Source organism: Dreissena polymorpha, chromosome 9 (genome assembly GCF_020536995.1).
Source record: "Dreissena polymorpha isolate Duluth1 chromosome 9, UMN_Dpol_1.0, whole genome shotgun sequence".
Lineage (NCBI taxonomy): Eukaryota > Metazoa > Mollusca > Bivalvia > Myida > Dreissenidae > Dreissena > Dreissena polymorpha.
Genome location: NC_068363.1, coordinates 9,222,426 through 9,248,252, shown reverse-complemented (window position 1 = coordinate 9,248,252; position 25,827 = coordinate 9,222,426). Strand labels below are relative to the sequence as shown.

The window sequence follows — 25,827 nt, the reverse complement described above, 5'->3', positions numbered from 1 at the left end:
GTGGGTGTTTACGTGACAAATTGTCTTCCCTGATTAGCCTATGCAGACATCACAGGCTAATCTTGGATGACACTTTGCGCACATGCGTTAAGCTTCTTTATCCCAGAGGGAGGCTATAATATTGTTTGAACATGAATTTTTTATTCATATATTTTATTTGCAGCCATTGCTGAGCAAGCCGTCACTTGTATACCGGATGTACAAGTCAATGCTGCACAAGATACCTGACCTCTGTTCTGCCCTCTACTGGGAGCAGGTAGACTTGACTCATGTAATGTTTTTGTTGCAAGCATGTTCTGGCACTTGGTTTGTTTTAAAAAGCAGCATATTGTGTTGTTGTTGTTTTGTTTTGTTAGTTTTTGCTTTTTATACAATCAGTTGTCAAAAGGGCTTTATTAATGGAACACCCAATCAGGGTGGTTTTCTGTCAGGTGTGGGAAATATTATTGAGCACAACTCATTACAACAATCTGTCCAGAGCATATATTTGTGTAGCATGGATGAATTTTCACAAACCTTTATAAATGAAAAGGATAATGAGATGGAGTTAAGTGCAATACAAACAGGTCCCTAGGTCAAATGTGAAGGTCTAAATTCAAGGTCAAAGGTCTAATTTAGGAAATTTGTTCCTTACACTTTGCCTAGCCTTAAATGATTTTTAGCTCGGCTGTTTTCGGAGAAAACCCGAGGTATTGTAATAGCCAGCTCGGCCTCTGCCGTCCAGCATCTGCCGTCCGTGGTGATAAAATCAAAGTGCTTCCACCTACAAATTTGAAACTTCATATGTAGATGCACCTTGATGAGTTCTACACATCACACCCATTTTTGGGTCACTAGGTCAAAGGTCAAGGTCACCGTTACCTCTAAAAAAAAAAAAAAAAAATAATCTTACAAGCTTTCATTTATTAGCTCATCTATTTTTTGAAAAAAAAATATGAGCTATTGTCATCACCTTGGCGTCGGCGTTGGCGTCTGGTTAAGTTTTGCGTTTAGGTTCACTTTTCTCAGAAAGTATCAATGCTATTGCATTCAAACTTGGTACACTTACTTACTATCATGAGGGGACTGGGCAGGCAAAGTTAGATAACTCTGGCGTGCATTTGACTGAATTATGTGCCCTTTTTATACGCCCGTATAAAATACGGGACGTATTATGTGAAACCCCTTGGCGGGCGGGCGGGCGGCGGGCGGAAGGCATCACTTTGTCCGGACTCTAATTCAAATTGTATTCATCCGATCTTCACCAAACTTGGTCAGCAGTTGCATCTAGTTGATATCTAGGCCAAGTTCGAATATGGGTCATGCCGGGTCAAAAACTAGGTCATAGGGTCAATAAGTGCATTTTCAAAGGGGCCACTTTGTCCGGACTCTATTTCAAATTGTATTCATCCGATCTTCACCAAACTTGGTCAGCAGTTGCATCTAGTTGATATATAGGCCAAGTTCGAATATGGGTCATGCTGGGTCAAAAACTAGGTCATAGGGTCAATTAGTGCATTTTCAACGGCGCCACTTTGTCCGGACTCTAATTCAAATTGTATTCATCCGATCTTCACCAAACTTGGTCAGTAGTTGCATCTAGTTGATATCTAGGTCAAGTCCGAATATGGGTCATGCTGGGTCAAAAACTAGGTCAAAGGGTCAATAAGTGCATTTTACTTTGTCCAGACTCTAATTCAAATTTTATAAATCTTATCTTCACCAAACTTGGTCAGTAGTTGCATCTAGTTGATATCTAGGCCAAGTTCGAATATGGGTCATGCCAGGTAAAAAACTAGGTCATAGGGTCAATTAGTCCATTTTCAACAGCGCCACTTTGTCCGGACTCTTATTCAAATTGTATTCATCCGATCTTTACCAAACTTGGTCAGTAGTTGCATCTAGTTGATATCTAGGTCAAGTTCGAATATGGGTCATGTCGGGTCAAGAACTAGGTCATAGGGTCAATTAGTGCATTTTCAACGGCGCCACTTTGTCCGGACTCTAATTCAAATTGTATTCATCCGAAACTTTTAAACAACTTTTTATCCTGCGTCAAAGTGGTATGGGGGTATAAGTCACATTCAGTGACAAAGCTCTAGTTGCTTTTGCAAAATGACATGTTTCGTGTTACATCAACACTGCTTCCTACAAAGGTTTTATACTTGTATGGATATTAGCTGTGAGCAATCTCGACTCGCCCACATCATCTGACCTCTTTTTGTTCTTGATATTGACCGCCTTTTGTACTTTGACTTATTCAAATGGGCCCATGAATCAATACTGAAGAAAAGTCTTTCACTAAGGGTATATTAATTGAGCGCAGCATTCTGTTAAATATTTAACGCCCAGTCCTTAAGAAAATATAAAGACTTGAAAAAGGGCCCATATCTTGAAAAGTTGAATGATCTGCTAAAAAATAAATCATTTTTTATAGGTCCGTTTTTAAAAACGGGACGTATTATAGTTTCACCCTTGGCAGGCGGGTGGCAGGCGGGCGGCGTCCACAGCAGTGTCCGCTCTCTAATTCAAATAGTTTTCATCCGATCTTCACCAAACTTGGTCAGAAGTTGTGTCTAGACAATATCTAGGTCAAGTTCGAATATGGTTCATGCCGGGTCAAAAACTAGGTCAAGGGGTCACTTAGTGCATTTCAAGGATTAAGGATGATGTCCGCTCTCTATTTGAAGTAGTTTTCACCCGATCTTCACCAGATTTGGTCAGAAATTGTGTATAGATGATATGTAGGTCAAGTTCAAATATGGGTCATGCTGTGTCAAAAACTAGGTCACAAGGTTACATAGTGCATTTCAAGCATTTAGCATGGTGTCCGCTCTCTAATTTAAGAAGTTTTCATCTGATGTTCACCTAATTTGGTCAGAAGTTGTGTCTAGATGATATGTAGGTCAAGTTCGAATATGGGTCATGCCGGGTAAAAAACGAGGTCTAGAGGTCGTATAGTGCATTTCAAGCCTTTAGCATGGTGTCCCCTCTCTAATTGAAGTAGTTTTCATCTGATCTTCACCAAATTTAGTCAGATGTTACATCTAAATGATATCTAGGTCAAGTTCAAATATGGGTCATGCCGGGTCAATAACTATATAGGTCTTGAGGTCACTTAGTGCATTTCAAGCATTGAGCATGGTGTCCAAAACCTTCGAACGGGCGTATCTTGTGACAGTTTGGCACTCTTGTTATACTTAGAAAATTGAAAATTTTGGTTAAGTTTTGCGTTTAGGTCCACTTTTTTCAGAAAATATCAATGCTATTGCACTCAAACTTGGTACACTTACTTACTTTCATGAGGGGACTGGGCAGGCAAACTTAGATAACTCTGGCGTGCATTTTGACAGAATTATGTGCCTTTTTTATACTTAGAAAATTGAAAATTTTGGTTAAGTTTTGTGTTTAGGTCCATTTTATTCCTTAAGTATCAAAGCTATTGCTTTCATACTTGCAACACTTACTAACTATCATAAGGGGACTGTGCAGGCAAAGTAATGTAACTCTGACTGGCATTTTGACAGAATTATGTGCCCTTTTTATACTTAGAAAATTGAAAATTTGGTTATGTTTTGTGTTTAGGTCCACTTTATTCCTACAGTATCAAAGCTATTGCTTTCATACTTGCAACACTTATTAACTATCGTAAGGGGACTGTGCAGGCAAAGTTATGTAACTCTGACTGGCATTTGGACGGAATTATGGGCCCTTTATACTTAGAAAATTGAAAGTTTGGTTAAGTTTTGTGTTTTGGTCCACTTTACCCCTAAAGTATCATAGATATTGCTTTCATACTTGGAACACTCGCAAACTATCATAAGGGTACAGTAAAAGGACAAGTTGCATAACTCTGGATGTCATTTCTACGGAATTATGGCCCTTTTTTTGACTTAGAAACTTTGAATATAAGGTTAAATTTTGTGTTTCGATCCACTTTACTTCTTCAGTATCAAGGCTATTGCTTTCAAACTTCAAATACTTTCATGCTATCATGAGGTTACTGTACCTGGCAAGTTGAATTTTACCTTGACCTTTGAATGACCTTGACTCTCAAGGTCAAATTATTAAATTATGCTAAAATTGCCATAACTTCTTTATTTATGATTAGAATTGATTGATACTTTGACAAAACTACTCTTACCTGACATACCACAATAGACTCCACCCAAACCATCGCCCGTGACACCTCACACAGATCATCTCACAAATGACCACCACACCCTCACACTATACCCCCCGCCCCACCCCACACCCTCCCCAAATTATTTTTTTTAAACGGTTAAAAAACAAAACTATTTATTTTGATTATTTTATGTTTGAAATACCGTCCAACCATCGCACCCAAGAATCACCCCCCCCCTCCCCCCACCCGAATTCCCCCCCCCCCCCCCCTAATTTTTTTTTTTTTTTTTTTTTTTTTTTTTTTTTTTTTTTTACGATCATCTCACAAATTACCACCACACCCTCACACTATACCCCCCACCTCACCCCCCATTTTTTTTTTTTGAAACGGTTAAAAAACCATTTTATGTTTGAAATACCGTCCAACCATCGCACCCAAGAATCCCCCCCATCCCCCCCCCATTTTTTTTTCTTTTTGCGCATTTTTGGAAGATAATGTAATAAATGTCCACATCCCCACACAATGCACCCCTCTTCACTCCACCCCTCCCTCCTTTGTGATTGAAAATGAGAGTCCCTTCACCTTTAAAAAGAAAATAGATGAGCGGTCTGCACCCGCAAGGCGGTGCTCTTGTTCAAAACTGCACCCGCAGCTGAGTGTTGGCATCGGCATCTGTTATGCAGTGCTCTTGTTATATAACTTGCCTTAAGTGATGAATATGATGAGATGAGGTAATTCATGCAACAATCAGTTCCCTATACAAGGTCAAGGTCACTATTTGAGATGAAATGTCAAATTCAGGTATTTTCAAGCACATGAATGGATTTTCATAAAGCTTGGTATAAGTGATACCCAGTCACTTGGTCCAATGTTGTGGATACAACTCAAGTTCCATGGTCAAGTTGAGGAAATTCATACTTGACAAATTGTCCTGAGCAGAACTTGGTCCAGCATTGATTGATGTTCCAATAACTTCCCAGAAAAGATTAGCATGATGAGACAGAATGCTGCACACAATAACAATGTCCAAGGTCTACGGTAAATGTCAATTCAAGATCACAGGTCAAATCTAGTTATTTTCAACATTTGATTGATTTTTAGCTCATCTATTCTTTGAAAAAAAAAAGAGCTATTGTCATCACCTTGGCGTTGGTGTCCAGTTAAGTTTTGCGTTTAGGTCCACTTTTCTCAGAAAGTATCAATGCTATTGCATTCAAACTTGGTACACTTACTTACTATCATGAGGGGACTGGGCAGGCAAAGTTACATAACTCTGACATGCATTTTGACAGAATTATGGTCCCTTTTTATGTCCCCCACTATAGTAGTGGGGGACATATTGTTTTTGCCCTGTCTGTTGGTCTGTTGGTTGGTTGGTTTGCGCCAACTTTAACATTTGCAATAACTTTTGCAATTTTGAAGATAGCAACTTGATATTTGGCATGCATGTGTATCTCATAGAGCTGCACATTTTGAGTGGTGAAAGGTCAAGGTCATCCTTCAAGGTCAGAGGTCAAATATATGTGGCCCAAATCGCTAATTTTATGAATACTTTTGCAATATTGAAGATAGCAACTTGATATTTGGCATGCATGTGTATCTCATGGAGTTGCACATTTTTAGTGGTGAAAGGTCAAGGTCATCCTTCAAGGTCAAATATATGGGTCAAAATTGGTCATGTAATATCACTTCTGCAATATTGAAGCTAGCAATTTTATATTTGAAATGCATGTGTATCTAATGGAGCTGCACATTTTGAGTGGTGAAGGGTCAAGGTCATCCTACAAGGTCAAATGTCATATAGGGGGACATTGTGTTTCACAAACACATCTTGTTATACTTAGAAAATTGAAAATTTTGGTTAAGTTTTGTATTTAGGTCCATTTTATTCCTTAAGTATCAAAGCTATTGCTTTCATACTTGCAACACTTACTAACTATCATACGGGGACTGTGCAGGCAAAGTTATGTAACTCTGACTGGCATTTTGACAGAATTATGTGCCCTTTTTATGCCCCCGGATCAATAGATCGGGGGTATATTGTTTTTGGCCTGTCTGTCTGTCATTCTGTCCCAAAACTTTAATATTACAGTAAAGTTTTGCAATAACTTTTGAAATATTTAACATAGCAACTTCATATTTTGCATGCACGTGTATCTCATGGAGCTGCACACTTTGAGTGGTGAAAGGTCAAGGTCATCCTTCACGGTCAAAGGTCAAGAAAACCAAAACTTTAATATTACAGTAAAGTTTTCCAATAACTTTTGAAATATTGAACACAGCAACTTCATATTTGGCATGCATGTGTATCTCATGGAGCTGCACATTTTGAGTGGTGAAAGGTCAAGGTCATCCTTCAAGGTCAAAGGTCAACAAAAAAAATGGCGGCGCATTAGGGGGCATTGTGATTCTGACAAACACATCTCTTGTTATACTTAGAAAATTGAAAATTTTGTTACGTTTTGTGTTTAGGTCCACTTTATTCCTAATGTATCAAAGCTATTGCTTTCATACTTGCAACACTTACTAACTATCATAAGGGGACTTTGCAGGCAAAGTTATGTAACATTGAATGGCATTTTGACGGAATTATGGGCCCTTTATACTTAGAAAATTGAAAATTTGGTTAAGTTTTGTGTTTTGGTCCAATTAACCCCTAAAGTATCATAGGTATTGCTTTCATACTTGGAACACTCGCAAACTATCATAAGGGGACAGTAAAGGACAAGTTGCATAACTCTTTTTGTCATTTTTACGGAATTATGGCCCTTTTTTTACTTAGTTTCTTTGAATATATGGTTAAATTTTGTGTTTAGATCCTAAAGTTTCAAGGCTATTGCTTTCAAACTTCAAATACTTTCATGCTATCATGAGGGTACTGTACCTGGAAAGTTGAATTTTACCTTGACCTTTGAATGACCTTGACTCTCAAGGTCAAATTATTAAATTTTGCTAAAATTGCCATAACTTTATTTATGATAAGATTTGATTGATACTTTGACAAAACAACTCTTACCTGACATACCACTATAGACTCCACCCAAACCATCCCGCACCAGCGGTCTGCACCCGCAAGGCGGTGCTCTTGTTTAAATATATTTTGCCATAAGTGATCGTCTTAATAAGATCACATTTAGGTTTTGTAACCTTGATTTAAACATTTAATCTGCATTATATTTCACAAAGTCAAAGATCAAATGGAGCCTAACTTTGTTCAGTATGGATGGATGTAAACATAATGTGGCAAAAGTTATCAGCATGCGCTAGAACAAGGTCCAAGTAAATAGGTAAAAGTTCAACATCTCAAATCAAGGTCAAAGGGAAAACATAGTATTAAGCAAATAAAGGATTTTTAAATACCTTTGCAGTTGTTACAAGCATACTGAGTGGCACACACTTCTTCTCCATTGCCTTCAAGTTTGAAGTCTGAAGGCATGGATTAAAGGGGTTTTTTTCTGTAGAGCCCCCATTTTTATGCCCCGAATGAGGGCATATAGTGATCGCACTGTCTGTCCGTCTGTCCGTCACACTTTTGCGTTTAGGTTTCGAAAAATGCTCATAACTTTTATGTCGCTCCAGGAGTAACCTTCATATTTTTTATGCATGTGTATATGGACAAGGCCTTTCCATACGCACACAAATTTTTACCCCCTTGACCTTGATCTTAGGGTCTGCATTTAGGTTTCAAAATCTGCGTTTATGTTTTGAAAAATGCTCATAACTTCCATGTTGCTTCAGATGTAAACTTCATATTTGGTATGCGTATGTATATCAGGCCTTTTTCTGCCTTTCTCACGGGTCCGATAGTCGGACCCATTCCCAATGCCAAATATGGATGTTTTTTCCCAATTATCAAAAAAAAAAATCCCAATTTCCGATCGAAATAATTGAAGTTGAAAAATGCGTTTCCCAGTAGGTACCATGTTTTAAATAATGAGGCACCGTGTTTTAACGTGCCAATGCGTAGAACCTCATCGTATCAAGTGTTCCATAATGCAATTTTGAGATCATGAAACTTCAGACAAAATGGCGGCCGCTTGTGTCTATGCATTTCTTAAGACACATTTACGGTCATTTTCGGTCAGAATTAGCTTTGAAATATTGAAGTGCTGGATTATTCAGAATTATCAGGTATGTATACAGTCGATTGGTGTATAGCAGATTTTAGTGAGTAACAGATAGCTTAAACGTTTTTTGCAAAATACTTTTATTTAAAAGATTTGTTAAGATTTATAGTTTTCTATTAATTGAATACAAATAGCCTATCATTGTTAAGTTGATTCATGTTTTTGTTGATGTGTGTCAATGTTTACAACTGTTTCTTTTTTCGAAAGCAAAACAAGGTCACGTTATGTACGCACCGTTTTTGTGACGACAGGAAAAGTGCAGACAAATGGTTTCTTGAATTTTGCAGATTTTGTTTGGTAAACATAATGTTCATTGATGTAATATTTTATTATTATGTGACCTTTACAAAAGTAAGAATGCTCAGAAACCAAATTGATGCGTACCATATAAAATAAGCATGAAAGCTGCAACTCGGGATTTAGTGAATAACGGACATGTGGTGACCCATATTCAGGAATGTGGGGATTGTCTCAAAATAAATATAAACCCAATTGAAGTTGTCCAATACACATGTGGTAAGCGTGTGGCTATGATTTTAATAGCATAATTACGTTACCTGATATCATATGCTATTTACTCCGATAGGATCGTAAACCCGTCAGGTAGGTCAGAACGGTCACATAGTGCCGTGTAGCCGCACAACAAAAACGGGACATTACCCAGAATCGACTCTTATTCCGGATGGCGATATACAAAGGCCGACATTTTTGTTATTGACTTAATTGTTGCTTCTGTTTCGCTGGATTCTTCTGTTTAACAGAATAGAGAAGTTTTTGTATTGCGTTAAAACATTCTCTGTATATATATCCTTGTATTTCTGTATTGTTTTGTGTATTTGTTTGTTTGTTCAAGGCAAAATATGCGTCAATCACGTGGCTCATGTAGACACATAAGGGCAGCATGGGACAACCATGGTAGCTGCCTGTCAAGTGCAGGATGTACCCAGGATAACTGCTGCCATTTCTGTGAGCATTGGTCTACAGATACCTGGGCCATCAAGCGTCGACCCTTCAAGAGTCGTGGACGCAACAAGAATAGTTCAGATCAAAGTAGGGAAAGTTCAGTGTGTCGGGACTTTTCACCACACGATCTTGACCATATGCCACCAGTAGCTGCCAGGCATCGGTCCCTACCCCGTGACGACACCGGACAAAATTTGCCCAGTCCGTTCATAGGGAATGACCAGTTGAATGACTCGTCATCAGATCAACGTATGGAAAGTTCCGTGTGTCGGGACTTTTCACCACACGATCTTGACCATATGCCACCAGTAGCTGCCAGGCATCGGTCCTTACCCCGTGACGTCACCGGACATAATTTGCCCGGTCCGTTCATCGGGAATGACCAGTTGACCGGTCCGGAGACTTCACCGGTCACCGGTCAACATTGACCGGTCCGGTCACCGGTCATGCTATGACCGGTCACCGGTCATTGACTGGTCCGGTCACCGGTCATGCTATGACCGGTCCGGTCACCGGTCAACTGGTCACCGGTCATGTAATGACCGATCCGGTCACCGGGTACGGGTCTGTGCCACAGACCGTTCCGGTCACCGTAGATGTTGACACTGCCTTGTCAGTACTCCACAAAGGTAGATGCAGCCGCGTTTCTACTGTGAGTCACAGACGTAAACGTGTAGTGTCTGATGTTTCCGGCTACTATTCCACCTCAGGCTCGTCGTCGTATGACTCATCGTCTACTTCAAATAGCCCTCATCATTATCGGAGGGGACGTCGTTCACGCTCACCGAGTGTTTCTCGGTGTAGATTGCCTTGTAAAGAGCGATCACGCCAGCGCTCGGGGAGACGTTCGATCAGGAAACATCATTCCCAGCGCCGCCGAACAGTGTCTCGGCATCGCAGGGATAAGGGACATAGACTTTCCTCTATTAGGCGCTCTCGGACTCCTAGGTCCCCTAGTCAATCCTTATCTGAGGAATCTATTGACACCCTTCCACGTGTGTCGGCCTCTATTTTGGCCTCAACACACACTTCAGCCGTTCCTACAACCACTGAGCATAATTTGTATTCAAACACAAGTTTGCATACATATCAGGCTCAAGGTACAGGGGTTAATCTAACCACTTCGGCTGCGTTTTCAGCCCCACGGGTCTCTTCCACATTGCATAGAAGTATACCCCGGGCTGCCGCTACACCATCAAATCCCAATACTTTGTGGATCCAACAGTCGCCGGGAATCTTTGTCCCTTTTTCGACTGATCCTTTACCAGCGACCTCTGGTATTCAAAGTGAGTCTGCTGACTTGATCTCTGAGAGACCTAACTCACCAGCTATATCTTTGATGGTGCCAGAAAACGATTCTCTCATGATAGAAGCGAATAAATCTATTAGTCCTACTTCTATATCCACCGGTTTCAATCAATCCAATGCTCCCGCAGACGGTTCGATTGAAGCGAGTTCGGAGTCTAATGAGGCCGAACTTTATTATTTGGCCTCCATCAATCAGGTATACGAACTAATGTTCAATACCTTAGATGAGGACTTCTGCCCCCGCCCTTCCTTGTCTCTCACAGGATCTGCGGTTACCGTTACAGAACAGGTAGCACGCAGACGAGATCCCGGCAGGATAAGTAAGGCTACTTCCCGAGTGGATCTACGCCTTCCTATTGGCTCTTCCACAATGGCTGTTTTCCAGTCACTTGAACCAGCCAATAAGCCTTCGCCATCTCCATGGAAAGCCCCTAAGGAGCTGACGGAGCCTAAACAGATGGACGGCGGGAAAAGTTATAAGGCCCCGGTACCCGACCCTGCTACCGGTTTGGACCTTTCCAAACTTCCCGTTCCTGATGCTGACATTAGTAAGCTGTCACTTACAATGCCTTCATCATCTACCCATACAGCAGTCCCTCTTTCCCTGTTGGAAAATTGGCAGCTGAGAGAACGCCATTCCATAGGTCTGGCTAACCAGCTAGATCTCATGGCAGCCACAGCCTTGGACTTGGTTTGGGAGCTCTCTGATTCAATCCCAGAGGAGCTCCGGCCTTGTTGATACATCTTTAACGTACTACGCAGTGTTTATCTCACAATGCTGCGTCGTCTATGTCTGAGATGTTAAGGCTTCGGAGAGACCTCATCCTCTCTTCCTTGCCCAATAATTTCGTTTTGGAAACAGGCGTAAACTCCCTTCGAACTGCTCCACTAACAGCAGAGTCTCTTTTCGGAGGGCGGATACAGTCGGCACTTAATGCTGATCGTGAAGATCAGATACATGCCTCCTTAGCTAGGAGCAACTCTGGCCAGTGCCCTGTGGTTTTTAAGCCCCCTGCTTCTAAGCCCCCAGGAGCCCCACTGGCCAAGAACGCTAAAAAGGACAGTCTCCCTACTAAGCGTCCGTCTGCTCCACGTCAGCCCACAAATAGGCCTCCTTTTCAGAACAGAACATCTTCCTATCGGAAGCCTTCTGTAAACCAAAATTGGAGTAAGGGCAAACCCAATGCGGACAAGAAGTCATTTAATCCTTCTTCCGGCAAGGGTGGACCTCCAAATGCATAGTTCAGATCAAAGTAGGGAAAGTTCCGTTTGTCGGCACTTTTCACCACACGATCTTGACCATATACCATCAGGATATGCCATGCATCGGTCCTTGCCCGGTGACGACACCGGACAAAATTTGCCCGGTCCGTTCATCGGGAACGACCAGTTGACCGGTCAGGAGATTTCACCGGTCACCGGTCAACATTGACCGGTGACTGACCGGTCCGGTCACCGGTCATGCTATGACCGGTCCGGTCACCGGTCATTGACAGGTCACCGGTCATACTATGACCGGTCCGGTCACCGGTCACTGACCGGTCCGGTCACTTACCGGTCCAGTCACCAGTCATGCTATGACCGGTCCGGTCACCGGTCATTGACCGGTCCGGTCACCGGTCATGCTACACCTAGAGTTCTCTTGGAATGAGCTCCTCTCTTTAGGACTCCTCAATGTAGCCAAGTCAGACCTCATTCCCTCTCAGGATTTCATATTCGTGGGAATGAATTTTCTGACCCACATCAATCGGGTCAGGGTCCCACCGCAACGTGTATCAGACCTCCTTTTGAAGGTCAGATGGGTGCTGTCCCAATCTCATATCACAGCTCAAGATTTCCTCTCACTCAACGGTATCCTGAGCTCTGTAGCAGACTTCGTGCAGTTGGGACGTCTCTTCCTATGTCCTCTTCAGCACTATCTCTCAGCTCGATGGAAATGGTCTCCAGACAATCTGCTAACACAGATTCCCATCCTTCCGTCCTTAGTCCCCCACCTTCTATGGTGGCTAGACGAGGAGACCCTGTTGGCAGGAGTACCGCTTCTTCCCCCGCAACCGTCTTTACATCTCATAACGGATGCGAGCATGGAAGGTTGGGGCGCTCACCTGGAACCCCGCAGCCTGACATTATCAGGATTGTGGTCTCCTCAGGAGTCTCTCCTGCACAATCTCGAAATGCGAGCAGTCTTTCTAGCTGTTTCTCAATTCCAATCACATCTTCGGGACTCCTGTGTGATGGTATCGACAGACAACACATCAGTCGTGGCTTACATCCAGAAACAGGGCGGTACAAACTCTCACTCCCTGTATCTGGAAACAATGAAATTACTTGTTCTTTGCAAGAGCCTAAACGTCTCTCTCTTGTCCAAACACATACCAGGTCGTCTCAACGCCCTGGTGGACGGTTTGTCTCGCAAACACCAGTTACTTCCATCGGAGTGGACACTTCATCAGGAAGTGGCCAATCAGATATTCCTCACATTCGGTTATCCACTGGTCGACCTGTTTGCAACCAGAGACAACCACAGACTTCCTCTGTATGTGAGTCCAGTGTTCGAACCAGCAGCGTGGGCGGTAGACGCGCTTTCGTTCGATTGGGATCAACTGGACGCTTACGCTTATCCCCCACCCATTCTAATTCGCCAAATCTTAGGGAAAATCAGTGTGAGCTCTTGCCGGATCCTCCTGATAGCCCCTTGGTGGCCCAGGAGATCCTGGTTCAAAGACCTTCTCGGTCTCCTGTGCGAATTTCCCAGGGAACTCCCGCACAGGTCAGATCTCCTATCTCAGAGAGGCAGACTTCACTTGGATCCAGACATGTTCCACTTACACGTCTGGCCGTTATCAGGCAATCCCTGCAGAAGAAACGCTTTTCTGTCAGGGCTTCAACGCTCGTTGCCTCTGCAAGGAGAAAGTCCACCAGAGCAGTCTATGATGCTCGCTGGAAACTCTTCTCTAATTGGTGTGTTCGAGGGAAAATTGATCCCCTCAATCCCTCTGCTAGACGAATAGCGGATTTTCTGATCTATCTCTTTGATGATAAGAAACTTTTTCTTAGCTCCATCAAAGGATACAGATCTGTGCTTTCGCATACCTTGGCTTTTTGTGGTCATCACAAGTCTGTGCTGACCCAGCCATTTCGGAACTGATCCGAGCAATGGAACTTAAACGTCCTGTGTCTCGTTCTCTTACCCCCAAATGGGATTTGGCTTGTGTTCTTGGATCGCTTATTAAAGCTCCCTATGAACCCCTTAATCAGGTTTCTTTACAGTTCCTAACCTGGAAGACCGTTTTCCTTCTTACCATGGCTTCATCCAAACGTAGAAGTGAAATTCATGCTCTTTCTATCTAAAAAAGCCATCTTCGTTTTGATTCCTCCGATGGCTCTGTCACCTTCCCGCCTCAGCTGCAAATTCAGCATATGATATCAGGTAACGTAATTATGCTATTAAAACAACTTTTTCGAGTAAAATTCATTTTAATTAGTAATTACTTACCTGATATCGGTAAGTCCCACCTCCCACCCCGCTCTTCGTCTAATATTTCATATTTTTTTATTGGAATAAGAGTGGATTCTGGGTAATGTCCCGTTTCGGTTGTGCGGCTACACGGCACTATGTGACCGTTCTGACCTACCTGACGGGTTTATGAAAAGTGTGGGATTCCTCGGACAGAAAATTCTGGATGAATTACGATCCTATCGGAGTAAATAGCATATGATATCAGGTAAGTAATTACTAATTAAAATGAATTTTACTAGAAAATTTGTATTAATAAGTAAAAACATCATTTTTAATGAAAAATAATCAAATTATAACGAAAAATCGATTTCTCTGAAAACATATTTTCCGCAATCAAATCTTTATAAAGATTCAACTCAAAATGACCCGAATATAGGGTGCATCGCTTTGAACAGCAATTCCTTCATCAATTGTGCAGCGATTTCCATGAATTTGGTCTTATTAAACGCAGAAATGAATTTCCTTTCTGGAAATGTACATATATTGCAATAATTTTTTTACAAATGCTGTGTCAAATTTCAAGAAATAACACGATACACATGTAATCCGATAAAGACCTAAGCGATCTGGTAATGGCTGAATCAGTGTACCATGAAATTCGCGCTGTAAACAAATAATATTTTTCGGAAATTTAAAACCAATGGCATGTTTCAATAGGAAAGACATGTGTCTATCTAGGTTTAATGGTTTACTTACTGAATGCATGGTTGATGAAATGAGACTCGAAGTCCTTAGCTATCCATTATACAGCAATCAACTGTACAACAAGTGATAACCATGTGTACGCATTAATTATTGTAAATTGGTTGAGAATCGATATCGATGGTCTGAGGTAAATAAATGTGGACTAGTCACTAGTTTCACTTATAACTTTACTGTGGTTCGAAAGAGTACATTTGGGTAAAAAAATACGGAAATCGGACGCAATATTTAAAATGTAGCATAATTCGAAGTACTATCGAAGTAAAACACGAAAAATTGACTAGAAAGGCACACACAAACTGAATGTTTTGTGGTGAAATACTACCGCCAGTCAGTCCACGGTTAACCCAGAATCTGACTCGCCCATTATCAAGCAAGTGATGAACATTTGCCTCTGCCAGATTCAGAGTCACTACCCTTTGTAGCTTCTTAACATTTCAATAATGTACGTTTATGATGTTCAGCTTTACTTTTGTGTTTCAAATTATGCCCAATTTTGCTAGGTACTTTTTCCCAAAATAGACAGAAAAAGGCCTGTATATGGACAAGGCGTTTCCTTACACACACAAATCTTGACCCCTTTGACCTTGACCTTAAACTTAGGGTCGGCGTTTAGGTTGCAAAATCTGCGGTTAGGTTTTAAAAAAGTGTTTTTTGGGGGCATATGTCATTCTATGGAGACAGCTCTTGTTTTTTCGTACAGCTGCTTCTGCAGACTTGCATTATTGGGCCAGGTAATAATTTGCATTATTGAAGGAATGTTGAGCCATTTGGTCTGCTTCTCCACAATGGCGCTTTAGAGATGCTGATGGAGGAATCTCTTGTGAATGTTGTGATTTAGTCTACTGTGGCCTGTTCTCTGTCTTTAGATGATCACCTGTTCTAGTCTTAGTCAATACACCCATGCTTTCCATGCGGTTGACAAGACATTGTGTGGAGAATAATTTTTTTAGTGCGCTTTTTATCGGGACAAAGGATCAACACAAAATACATGTACCCTGTTTATTTGAAGATATAATTTGATAACAAATATTACAATTCCGAAGTGAGTTATGAACTTTTTATAACTTAACAACATTTACAGTTGCTTGTAGTAAATCCAATAGAAAATGGTTAAAAAGCTTAACATGAAGAAATAAATGTTTTTACATTACTGTATTATGCATGAGATGCAAAATTTCCAGGAATATTACACCTTATCGCCATCAGAAGACTCCTAAGTAACTGTGCACGATTTAATCGAGGAGGAGTACATTTTAGGGACCGATCAGTGTGCTAAGCATAACGAAGCCACAAAACTACTGGCATTACTGACATCGATTGATAATGACAAGTGGTCATTAAGCATGACTTATGCACAACTACGCGCATTTGCAATGCCTTGGGGCCATAATTTGATACAATTCGGCTTAGAAGTTTGGTCAAGAGAAAATTTAGATGTTATCCATAAGGGCCCATGTGGGCTTTTACCTTTGAAAAGGGCATAGTGGCCTTCAGAATGGCAGCGTGGCACAGAGTCAAACAAACAGGGCGTGGCAAAAATACTATTATCAGGCAGTGTAGTTCAGCGGCTCAGCATCTGCATGCCGCTAATCCTGAGCTTTGATTTGCTTCTATTTCAAAGCTGGATGTTCTAAATCCATGGCTGTTCAATCTGCTGTGCATCAGTTGATATCCTGGGAACCTTACCATTCACTTCTTTTCTGAAATGGAGCAATGCTCATGGTCGTTTCCATCTCGTTTATTGGTGTTGATCTCACTACACTGTGCAAAGCCTGGTCTTGGACAATGTTGGTGAGACTGGGCAGCTGTCATGAAGGAGCTTGAGTCGTATTCCAGGTCTTGCTGTGCATAGGAACGCTGTGTCGAGTGTCTTTTGTTTGATCTTTAATATATTTCTGCCAGCTCCTTCATGGTGTTAGGTTTACTTCTGGCTTGCAACTGCACTCTGTACCTGTTATTTTTTAATGCTCATTCTCTTGTTGATTTGACTGTCAAGTAATTCTGTTGGTCTTCATACTGGAGGAGAATGTGGCATACACTAAAACCAATTCCCAAGGTTGATTGTCAAAGTTTAGGACAATGCACAATTAGAGACATTAATCGAGACTTTGTCTGAACTTTTCTATAAAAAAAATTAAAGAGGGGCGTATCTTTGTGACCAAGGCACTCTTGATATGTTTTTCGTTTAGGTTTTAATTTGCTTTTGTTCTGGTATGCATTTCGTGCATGGCTATTAAAAAAGTTTGTGCCTTAAGCAGTTAAAGCCATTAAGTACTGCAAGTGTCAGACTGGTTTGACCATGTCCAAATTTATGTATTAAGGTCGAGTGGCACATCTTGTTTATTAAATTATTGAGGAGTAAGCTCCTTACAGCAGAATCTTGTTTGCCTTTGTATTCTTATAAAGAATCTCTTAAAATAGTCAAGGTCACATTTACAACCCATGGATATGAACCAATGACACAAAACCTCATTTATAGTGTATTTATTAGATACTTTTATTTTTAACAGCATATTGTCACTGACAGTAATCTTAAGGTCAGTATTTCTTGAATACCCAAAACGTTTGGTTTGAATATGCATGCTCTTGCCATCTAGTGATGCCTGCATGCATGTGTTTTGTCATAGCCAGCTCGTTGTGTCTTCCGCTGTCCGCAAAACCTTGACATTTTGTCAAGGTTTTGAACATTGGCTCTCATATCAAAGTGCTTCAACATACAACTTTGAAACTTAATATGTAGCTGCACCTTGATGAGTTCTACATGCCTCACCCATTTTTCGGTCACTTGGTCAAAGGTCAAGGTCACTGTGACCTCTCAGAAAAAAAATTCTGACAAGCTTTCATTTATTCAAAACTGCACCCGCAGCCTAGTGTGGCACCCGTTATGCGGTGATCTTGTTTATTAGTTTACAAGAATATCCATTCAGCACATCAGAACGTTAAAAGTTTGACAGTTAATCCGTTTTAAACAAAAGAGCATGTAGTGATGTTTGTGATTTTTTATGAATGGCAATAATTTCTTTAAATTCTTTTCAGAACTGCTGGGAAGGAGTTAAAATCATAGTTTCAATGCCCTCATCAGACTGAAAATGTTAGTTTCAATGTCCTTGTTTTTGTCTGAAAACTTAGTTGCAAGGCCTTCATACATCTAAAAACTTAGTTGTTATTCCTACATCCATCTGATATCTTAATTGCAATCCCCGCATTTATCTGAAATCTTAATTCCCATGGTCACATCCATATTAAATCTTAGTTGCCCTGTACACATCTATCTGAAATCTTAGTCACAATGCCAACATCCTTCTGAAATCTAAGTTGCTACAACCATCTCTGTCCGTTATGATATTTTAGTGCATGGTATTTATTTTCCTGATTATGCTGGTTATATTAGTTGACATTAGTATCAAATAACTAAGCTACAAAGCATGTGTATAAAATATAAATGAGCCACAAAGCATGTGTATGAAATATAACTAAGCAACACAGCATGTGTATGAAAAAACTGAGTAACTTAATCATGATAGTATGTAAATTTTACAATAACTATTTATTCATAAGCATATTAAATTTAAAATTAAGTTTGAACTTTTGTGAAACAAATCTTGTAATGTAAATGCATTTGAAATAAATAAATGAGAAATATATATTTATCTTTATTTCTTACCCACTGCAAAATATGTAGATTTAATTCAACAGCTTGTAAATTTATAAACCATAAGGATATACCTTACTTAACATAACTGTTTATATAGATTTAAATGTAATAATTGGTAGAAACTTTACTGAAGTGAAATATTTAGATAAAATCTGAAAGATTTCATGTTTGAACTGATCTAGTTTGTAATAGAAATACCAGATATTTCCCAGTTGTACAGGTATGCTGAAACCTTATATAATGTGATCCAGGAGCCCAGCAAGGCAATGAAGATAGCCGATGAGATATTGGGCATCCTTGGCAAACACCTACCAAGGTATTGTAGAGACTTGTTCTTGGAAAACATGGCTTTATGCAGTTCCATGCAAACTGCACTGGCTAATCGGGAATAACACTTTCCGCTTAGACTGGATTTTCGTCAATAAAAAGACTTCTTTGTACAAAAAAAGTTCATACAAGAAGAAAGTGTCCTCCCTGATTAGCCTGTTAAGCACTCTTTACACAATTGCATTAAGCACATGCTAATCTGGGATGACTCTTGACACACTTGCATTAAGCACATGCTAATCTGAGATGACTCTTGACACACTTGCATTAAGCACATGCTAATCTGGGATGACTCTTGACACACTTGCATTAAGCACATGCTAATCTGGGATGACTCTTGACACACTTGCATTAAGCACATGCTAATCTGAGATGACTCTTGACACACTTGCATTAAGCACATGCTAATCTGGGATGACTCTTGACACACTTGCATTAAGCACATGCTAATCTGAGATGACTCTTGACACACTTGCATTAAGCACATGCTAATCTGAGATGACTCTTGACACACTTGCATTAAGCACATGCTAATCTGGGATGACTCTTGACACACTTGCAATAAGCACATGCTAATCTGGGATGACTCTTGACACACTTGCATTAAGCACATGCTAATCTGGGATGACTCTTGACACACTTGCATTAAGCACATGCTAATCTGGGATGACTCTTGACACACTTGCATTAAGCACATGCTAATCTGGGATGACTCTTTACACACTTGCAATAAGCACATGCTAATCTGGGATGACTCTTGACACTTGCATTAAGCACATGCTAATCTGGGATGACTCTTTACACACTTGCATTAAGCACATGCTAATCTGGGATGACTCTTGACACTTGCATTAAGCACATGCTAATCTGGGATGACTCTTTACACACTTGCATTAAGCACATGCTAATCTGGGATGACTCTTGACACACTTGCATTAAGCACATGCTAATCTGGGATGACTCTTTACACACTTGCATTAAGCACATGTTAATCTGGGATGACTCTTTACACACTTGCATTAAGCACATGCTAATCTGGGATGACTCTTAACACACTTGCATTAAGCACATGCTAATCTGGGATGACTCTTTACACACTTGCATTAAGCACATGTTAATCTGGGATGACTCTAAACACACTTGCATTAAGCACATGCTAATCATGGATGACTCTTAACACACTTGCATTAAGCACATGTTTTTCCAGAATGCAACTCATTGGGTCACAAGGGTCCTCACTTATTGAAGATCACACAAGTTATGAGTGTGTTTTGTTTATGATCTTATGTTCTTGACAAATAATGAAATGTCTGAAATAAAGTTGTAGCAAATATTGTTACAAATAGTTTATGCTTCTTTGAAAATAGATTAATAATGTTTATGCTGTTTTACATGAAGCCCATTTTCCGATAGCTAGCTCAGTGTGGCTTTTTAAAAACCCAATATATGTTTTATTGCTGTCTTTAGCCCTTAATATAAAATATAAAGTTGATAGTGCAGTTACAGTTTCTGTTCCATGTCATACATGGGCATACATCATAATGTAAACTAGCTAAATTAGTGGTTTTTTTTGTAGACTTATATGAAATGAGAAATTAGAGCTATTTTGCATGAAATCATATATTCATTTTGCTAAAGTAAAAATCCTCCATCAGTAAAACTGCACAATGTGTTTTCTTTAAAGTCTTGCAACAAGCCAGGAACCAACTGCTGTAGAGGGAGCCAGATTCCTAACGAAGCTCGTGGGACGATTGGGCTGGGCCAATGTACACAGCGTTATACTGGACTGTGTGCTCTACTGTGTCAGGGCAGCGGACAGGTAGGGATATTGAGACAATCTGAAATGTTTTGTTAGACATTTGGGCCGTGCTCTGTGAAAAGGAGGTTAAATGTATGTACGTATAGTGTCATCTCAGATTAGCCTGTGTAGTCCGCACAGGCTAATCAGGGATGACACTTTCCGCCAAAACTGGATGTTTGCTAAGATGAGACTTTCTGTAAACTAAAAAATACCACAAAAGCGTAAAGTGTTGTCCCTTATTTGGCCTGTGTGGACTGAACAGGCTAATCTGGGACAACACTTTACGCACATGCATTAAAGCGCATTAAAAATTCATTGAAAACTGCCTCTTGCACCAACTTAAAAAGAAGTTTTCTTAAGCTGGGTTGATGCAACTCGTTATGTGGATTGAGGGCCATATGTGGAGTATGCTTGTCACTTCAGGTTTGTCTGTCCGTGTATCTTAAACATTTGGAAACTCAAATTGTACTCAAGCTAGGTTATTGAAACTGAAAATGTCAAAGAAGGGCCATAAGGATAATATGCACCTTATTTAATATTTATGCCCCCGAAGGGTGGCATATATTTGTTGAACTGTCTGTCCTTCTGTCAGTCTGTCGGTCGGTCCGTCCGAAAACTTTAACATTGGTCATAACTTTTGCATTATTGAAGTTAGCAACATGATATTTGGCATGCATGTGTATCTCATGGAGCTGCACATTTTTAGTGGTGAAAGGTCAAGGTCAAAGGTCAAATATAAATTATGGCTTCAAAGCGGCGCAGAAGGGGGCAAACACATCTCTTGTTTTGTTAGTTTCTATGGTTATAGAAATGGTTAAAGAAATACCAGGGTATGTAAAAACTTAAACCTCGATGCTGCAACATGTTTGTTTTGACCAAAATTGTGGTTGATATGGCAACAGAAATAATTGGAAACTGAAATACGCATCTTGCTTTAACCAAAATCAACTTAAGCTATCTTTATGCAACTTTTATTCTGTTCTGTCTCTAACAACATTAACCTTGTAGAAGAATAATGTTGTATCACACAAAGCTCCTGTTAATTTTGTTATTTCTTTTATAAATGGTCTGCTGAAAAATAAGGGCCAAGTTTAAAAATACCATTTGTATAATTGGTTATTCAGAATTGTTTACTTGTACATTGGCCTGAACACTATATTAGGCCTTATCAATTTATGGTATTACAAATCTCAGTTTTTGAAAAGTTAACTTGTTTGTTATTATGCCCCCCCTTCCAAGAAGACAGGTATATTGTTTTGCACATGTTGGTAGGTCAGTTGGTAGGTCGGTCCGTCCGTCCGTCCACCAGATGGTTTCCGGATGATAACTCAAGAACGCTTATGCCTAGGATCATGAAACTTCATAGGTACATTGATCATGACTGGCAGATGACCCCTATTGATTTTGAGGTCACTAGGTCAAAGGTCAAGGTCACAATTACTCGTTCTTGGATGCAGTTTAGGACCACATTTGCAGATTATATTATGTACTGTTGTGGTGGGGTCTTAATCCATCCACCAGATGGTTTCCGGATGATAACTCAAGAACCCTTATGCCTAGGATCATGAAACTTCATAGGTACATTGATCATGACTGGCAGATGACCCCTTTTAATTTTGAGGTCACTAGGTCAAAGGTCAAGGTCACAATTACTCGTTCTTCGATGCAGTTTAGGACCACATTTGCAGATTATATTATGTACTGTTGTGGTGGGGTCTCCGTCCATCTACCAGATGGTTTCCGGATGATAACTCAAGAACGCTTACGCCTAGGATCATGAAACTTCATAGGTACATTGATCATGACTCGCAGATGACCCCAATTGATTTTCAGGTTAGGTCAAAGGTCACAGAAACAAAAAATGTATTCACACAATGGCTGCCACTACAACTGACAGCCCATATGGCAGGGGGGCACGCGTATACGGGAGCTTACCGCGTTTAAGTGAGAAAGTTGTTGCAAAACTTCAAAGATGGCGTCGTTTAAGTGTTTTTCGTTAAGGAGTAGCGGATATTTTCACCCGGTAAGCCAGTTTATATTTATATTTCTTTTAAATGAATAAGCCCTTTCGGCTCTACGGTGTGTGTGCTCCCCTCGGTTTTTTGTTTCAAAACCGTAGACGTCGGAATAAAAAAGTTATTGAAGCAAAACCGTCGACAAATTTGTTTAATTTCTTGACCTTCGAGATGTTGGATGTTCGAATATCATTTTCTCTCATAATAAACAGTATTTGTGCATGTGTACAGTAAAATATAACATATATCACGAATATTTTATTATCTCGACGCATTGTTATGTCTATTAATTCATTTAATGCCGAATTATAACGGGATAACCCCCATTTTTGGAACTAAACTTCCTTTAATCACATTTTGGGACCTGACTTCCAAATGATTAACAGCTCTTTCCTATGTTACAAAGTTTTATGCAAAAAAACTTTCGTGAATGAATTCCGCATTGGTGCGAATGTCTTGGAAAACATTTTCACTAGAAGAAACCAGAAGTTTTCTTTTTTCTATTAATTGTAAAATAAGACATTCGACGGTATTATAATCACAGTGTTATTCTTACCTGTTTATTTTAACACATATGGACATATTTATGTTTGAATATGCATCCAACGGAATACTATGCTTACTATTTCCAGATATCTAGACGCCAGTTATATATGTTGAGGATGCCAAGATTAAAAAAGACGATGTAACGAAGTGTGTACCGCTCGAGAATGCGATAGGTACATGAAAACCCACCAATAAAACAAAAAAGATTACCTCGAAGTACCTTGCCAAACAATCACATATACGTGTAATAAAAGTGTATTGAAAAACAGAAGAGGGTTAAGCCGGTTTGATACTAGTATAAGATTGACGTAACCAAATACTGCCATTGTTGCGATTCCGAATACATGAAGCAAATTGGAATACCTGACATCTGCTTAGAAGATGCATATCGGTGGATGTTTTTTTAATGATACTTAAATATGAATTGTTTATTAAATACAATGACATTTGACGTGTTTTACCATAACGATACTGATACATGTATGTGACTTTGATGTGACACATTTTGGACGACCTTCTTTTAAACCAGTCCTAAGTTGGTCACTATATTATAATCGCAAAAAGTGAATTTGTAGTGGATAGAAAGATTTGTGCAAATGCAATACACGATATGATTTCAGTAGAAGTGATCAATATAATTTTTATACATGTATGTTTTTTCTCTTTTATACCTATGTGAATACATATTATTTATGACTGTTGTTTTGAGGGAATAAAGTATTGGTTCACTTTGAAAGATTATTTTGTTTGTTCCTAAAATTGCCTTCTAATCGTAAGTAATGTTAATATGTCAAATGCATAACGAATTAAATCCGACCCAAATCGAAGAAATGACGTAACACAGATAATGGTTTATTTTCATAACAAAGTGAGAAACTAGCATCATGACATATACAGAATAAAACGTGTAAGTAAGTAGCACTTATAGCAATTATATGTCAGACGTGTCTTTGTAGACTTTATAAATAAAACAAAAACACTACAAACATCAGCTGTACATGTTTTGTTATGTTCGTGTTTTTTATTTGCTGTTTTAGTCCGGCTCTGTTGAAGGATTCTTTCTTGCATATTCTACATTTAGACTCATGTGGTCCATGAATGGGGCATGATATCTCAATCCTCCCCTGATGTAAAATTCCTCATTACATATACTGCAACAAAAGATGCACTTATTTTCGCCCTTTAACCTGCATCATCTGAAAAGACAGTAAAAGAATGGTTAAAAAAGTTCATAGCAGAATAAGGTCGACACGTCATAAAATACATGAAATTTATTATAATATTACTGAAAGATAAACGTTCTATTATCTCGTACATCAGCCACCACACAACCCATCTTCTTGAAAATAGGTGAATTGATTCATTTGGTCGGCAGGTTTTTCGAACAGCATTATTATTAATCTACAGTAAGTAACGTGATTAAGAAAACACTTATATTGCACCCTGTAACATGCTATAAAACTATAATATTAAAGTACACATATACACTTTATTTAAGATGGGTAGGTATATCATGTCAAGCTCTTTTACATATGAAAGAGCTGTTTGTTATTTGGAAGTCAGGTCCCAAAATGTGCTTAAAAGGAAGTTAGTTCCAAATAAGGGGGTTAAACCAATAATGTTTGCCAATAAATTAATTATCAGTGATAAAACGGCGTCGGTAAAATGAAATAATCACGATTTTATTTATATTTTACTGTTCACGTGTGTCAATACTGCAACATGAGTATTACAAGAGAAACTGATATTTGTACATTCAATTTCTTGAACGTCCCGTAAGTAGACAGCAGATTTGTGGACGGTTTTCCTTCAATAACTTTTTTATCCCGACGTCTACGATGTTGAAACAAAAAACCGAGGGAAGCACACACACCGGAGAGCCGAAACGGCGTATTCATTTAAAATAATTATAAATACAAAGGGGCTTACCGGGTGAAAATATCCTCCCTTCCTTTAAGAAAATCCAACAAACGACGCCATCTTTGAAGTTTTGCAACAACTTTCTCACTTAAACGCGGTAAGCTCCCGTATACGCGTGCCCCCCTGTATGGGGGGCATGCATGTTTAACAAACAGCCCTTGTTTGAAACTATAAATTTGATCAGCAAGCTATTACTACTGACAAACCACTGGTATATATTTACTGATGTGTCCTGTATTTCAGTTTGTGCACAGTCCTTCTGGAGGAAGGTTTGGTCAAGCTCACTGTCAGCTGCCTGGAAATGGTAGGTCTGCTCTAAGATACCTTCATTTAGGCACTCCATCTTAAAATCTTTACATTTGATTTCCAAAAAAAAAGAAGAATATCTATTTTTAACACAACACCGTAAACCCATTATCCCCTGCAAAAGGGATATAGAATTTGGCGTGTCCGTCTGTCAGTCTGACATTAAACTTTTTAGGGCTATATCTCAGAAACTATATAAGCAGGGTTGTCTCTTTACTTGAAAAGTCAGGAAAATTTGATTTTTTTTCATGGTCAGTGAAAAGTCAGGGAATTTAAAAAAATTGTCAGTGAAAAGTGAAATTTCAAAAAAGTCAGTGAAAAGTTAGGGAAAGATAAAATTTGGGTCGATACATAAGTTATTAAGTGGCTATGGCAGTCTTTATGTATCATTTGTTTTACTAAGATTCAACAGTATATTTTTTAGCTCATCTATTTTTGGGAAAAAAAAAAAAGAGCTATTGTCATCACCTTGACGTCGGCGTCCAGTTAAGTTTTGCGTTTAGGTCCACTTTTCTCAGAAAGTATCAAT

The 25,827-nt window shown here is 39.6% G+C and overlaps 1 protein-coding gene and 1 long non-coding RNA gene across 5 annotated transcripts in view; one reads left to right on the top strand and one right to left on the bottom strand.

The window, feature by feature from the left end:
• The window catches only part of LOC127846554 (putative ATP-dependent RNA helicase TDRD12), a 165,669-nt gene that overhangs the window by 103,551 nt on the left and 36,291 nt on the right, over positions 1–25,827 (top strand). For 3 of the 4 annotated variants that reach the window (XM_052377915.1, XM_052377913.1, XM_052377912.1), the window contains exons 26-30: positions 164–256; positions 17,239–17,265; positions 18,635–18,699; positions 20,395–20,529; positions 25,236–25,296. In XM_052377915.1, the coding sequence (XP_052233875.1) occupies positions 164–256; positions 17,239–17,265; positions 18,635–18,699; positions 20,395–20,529; positions 25,236–25,296 (381 nt within the window). The remainder of the gene's footprint in view (positions 1–163; positions 257–17,238; positions 17,266–18,634; positions 18,700–20,394; positions 20,530–25,235; positions 25,297–25,827) is intronic. The other variant, XM_052377914.1, reaches the window with a different exon arrangement.
• Positions 23,912–25,131, bottom strand: LOC127846608 (uncharacterized). The gene is made up of 2 exons (XR_008033565.1): positions 25,002–25,131; positions 23,912–24,268 (listed from the first exon to the last, which is right to left on the bottom strand). It is a non-coding gene; the product is annotated as an uncharacterized LOC127846608 (long non-coding RNA).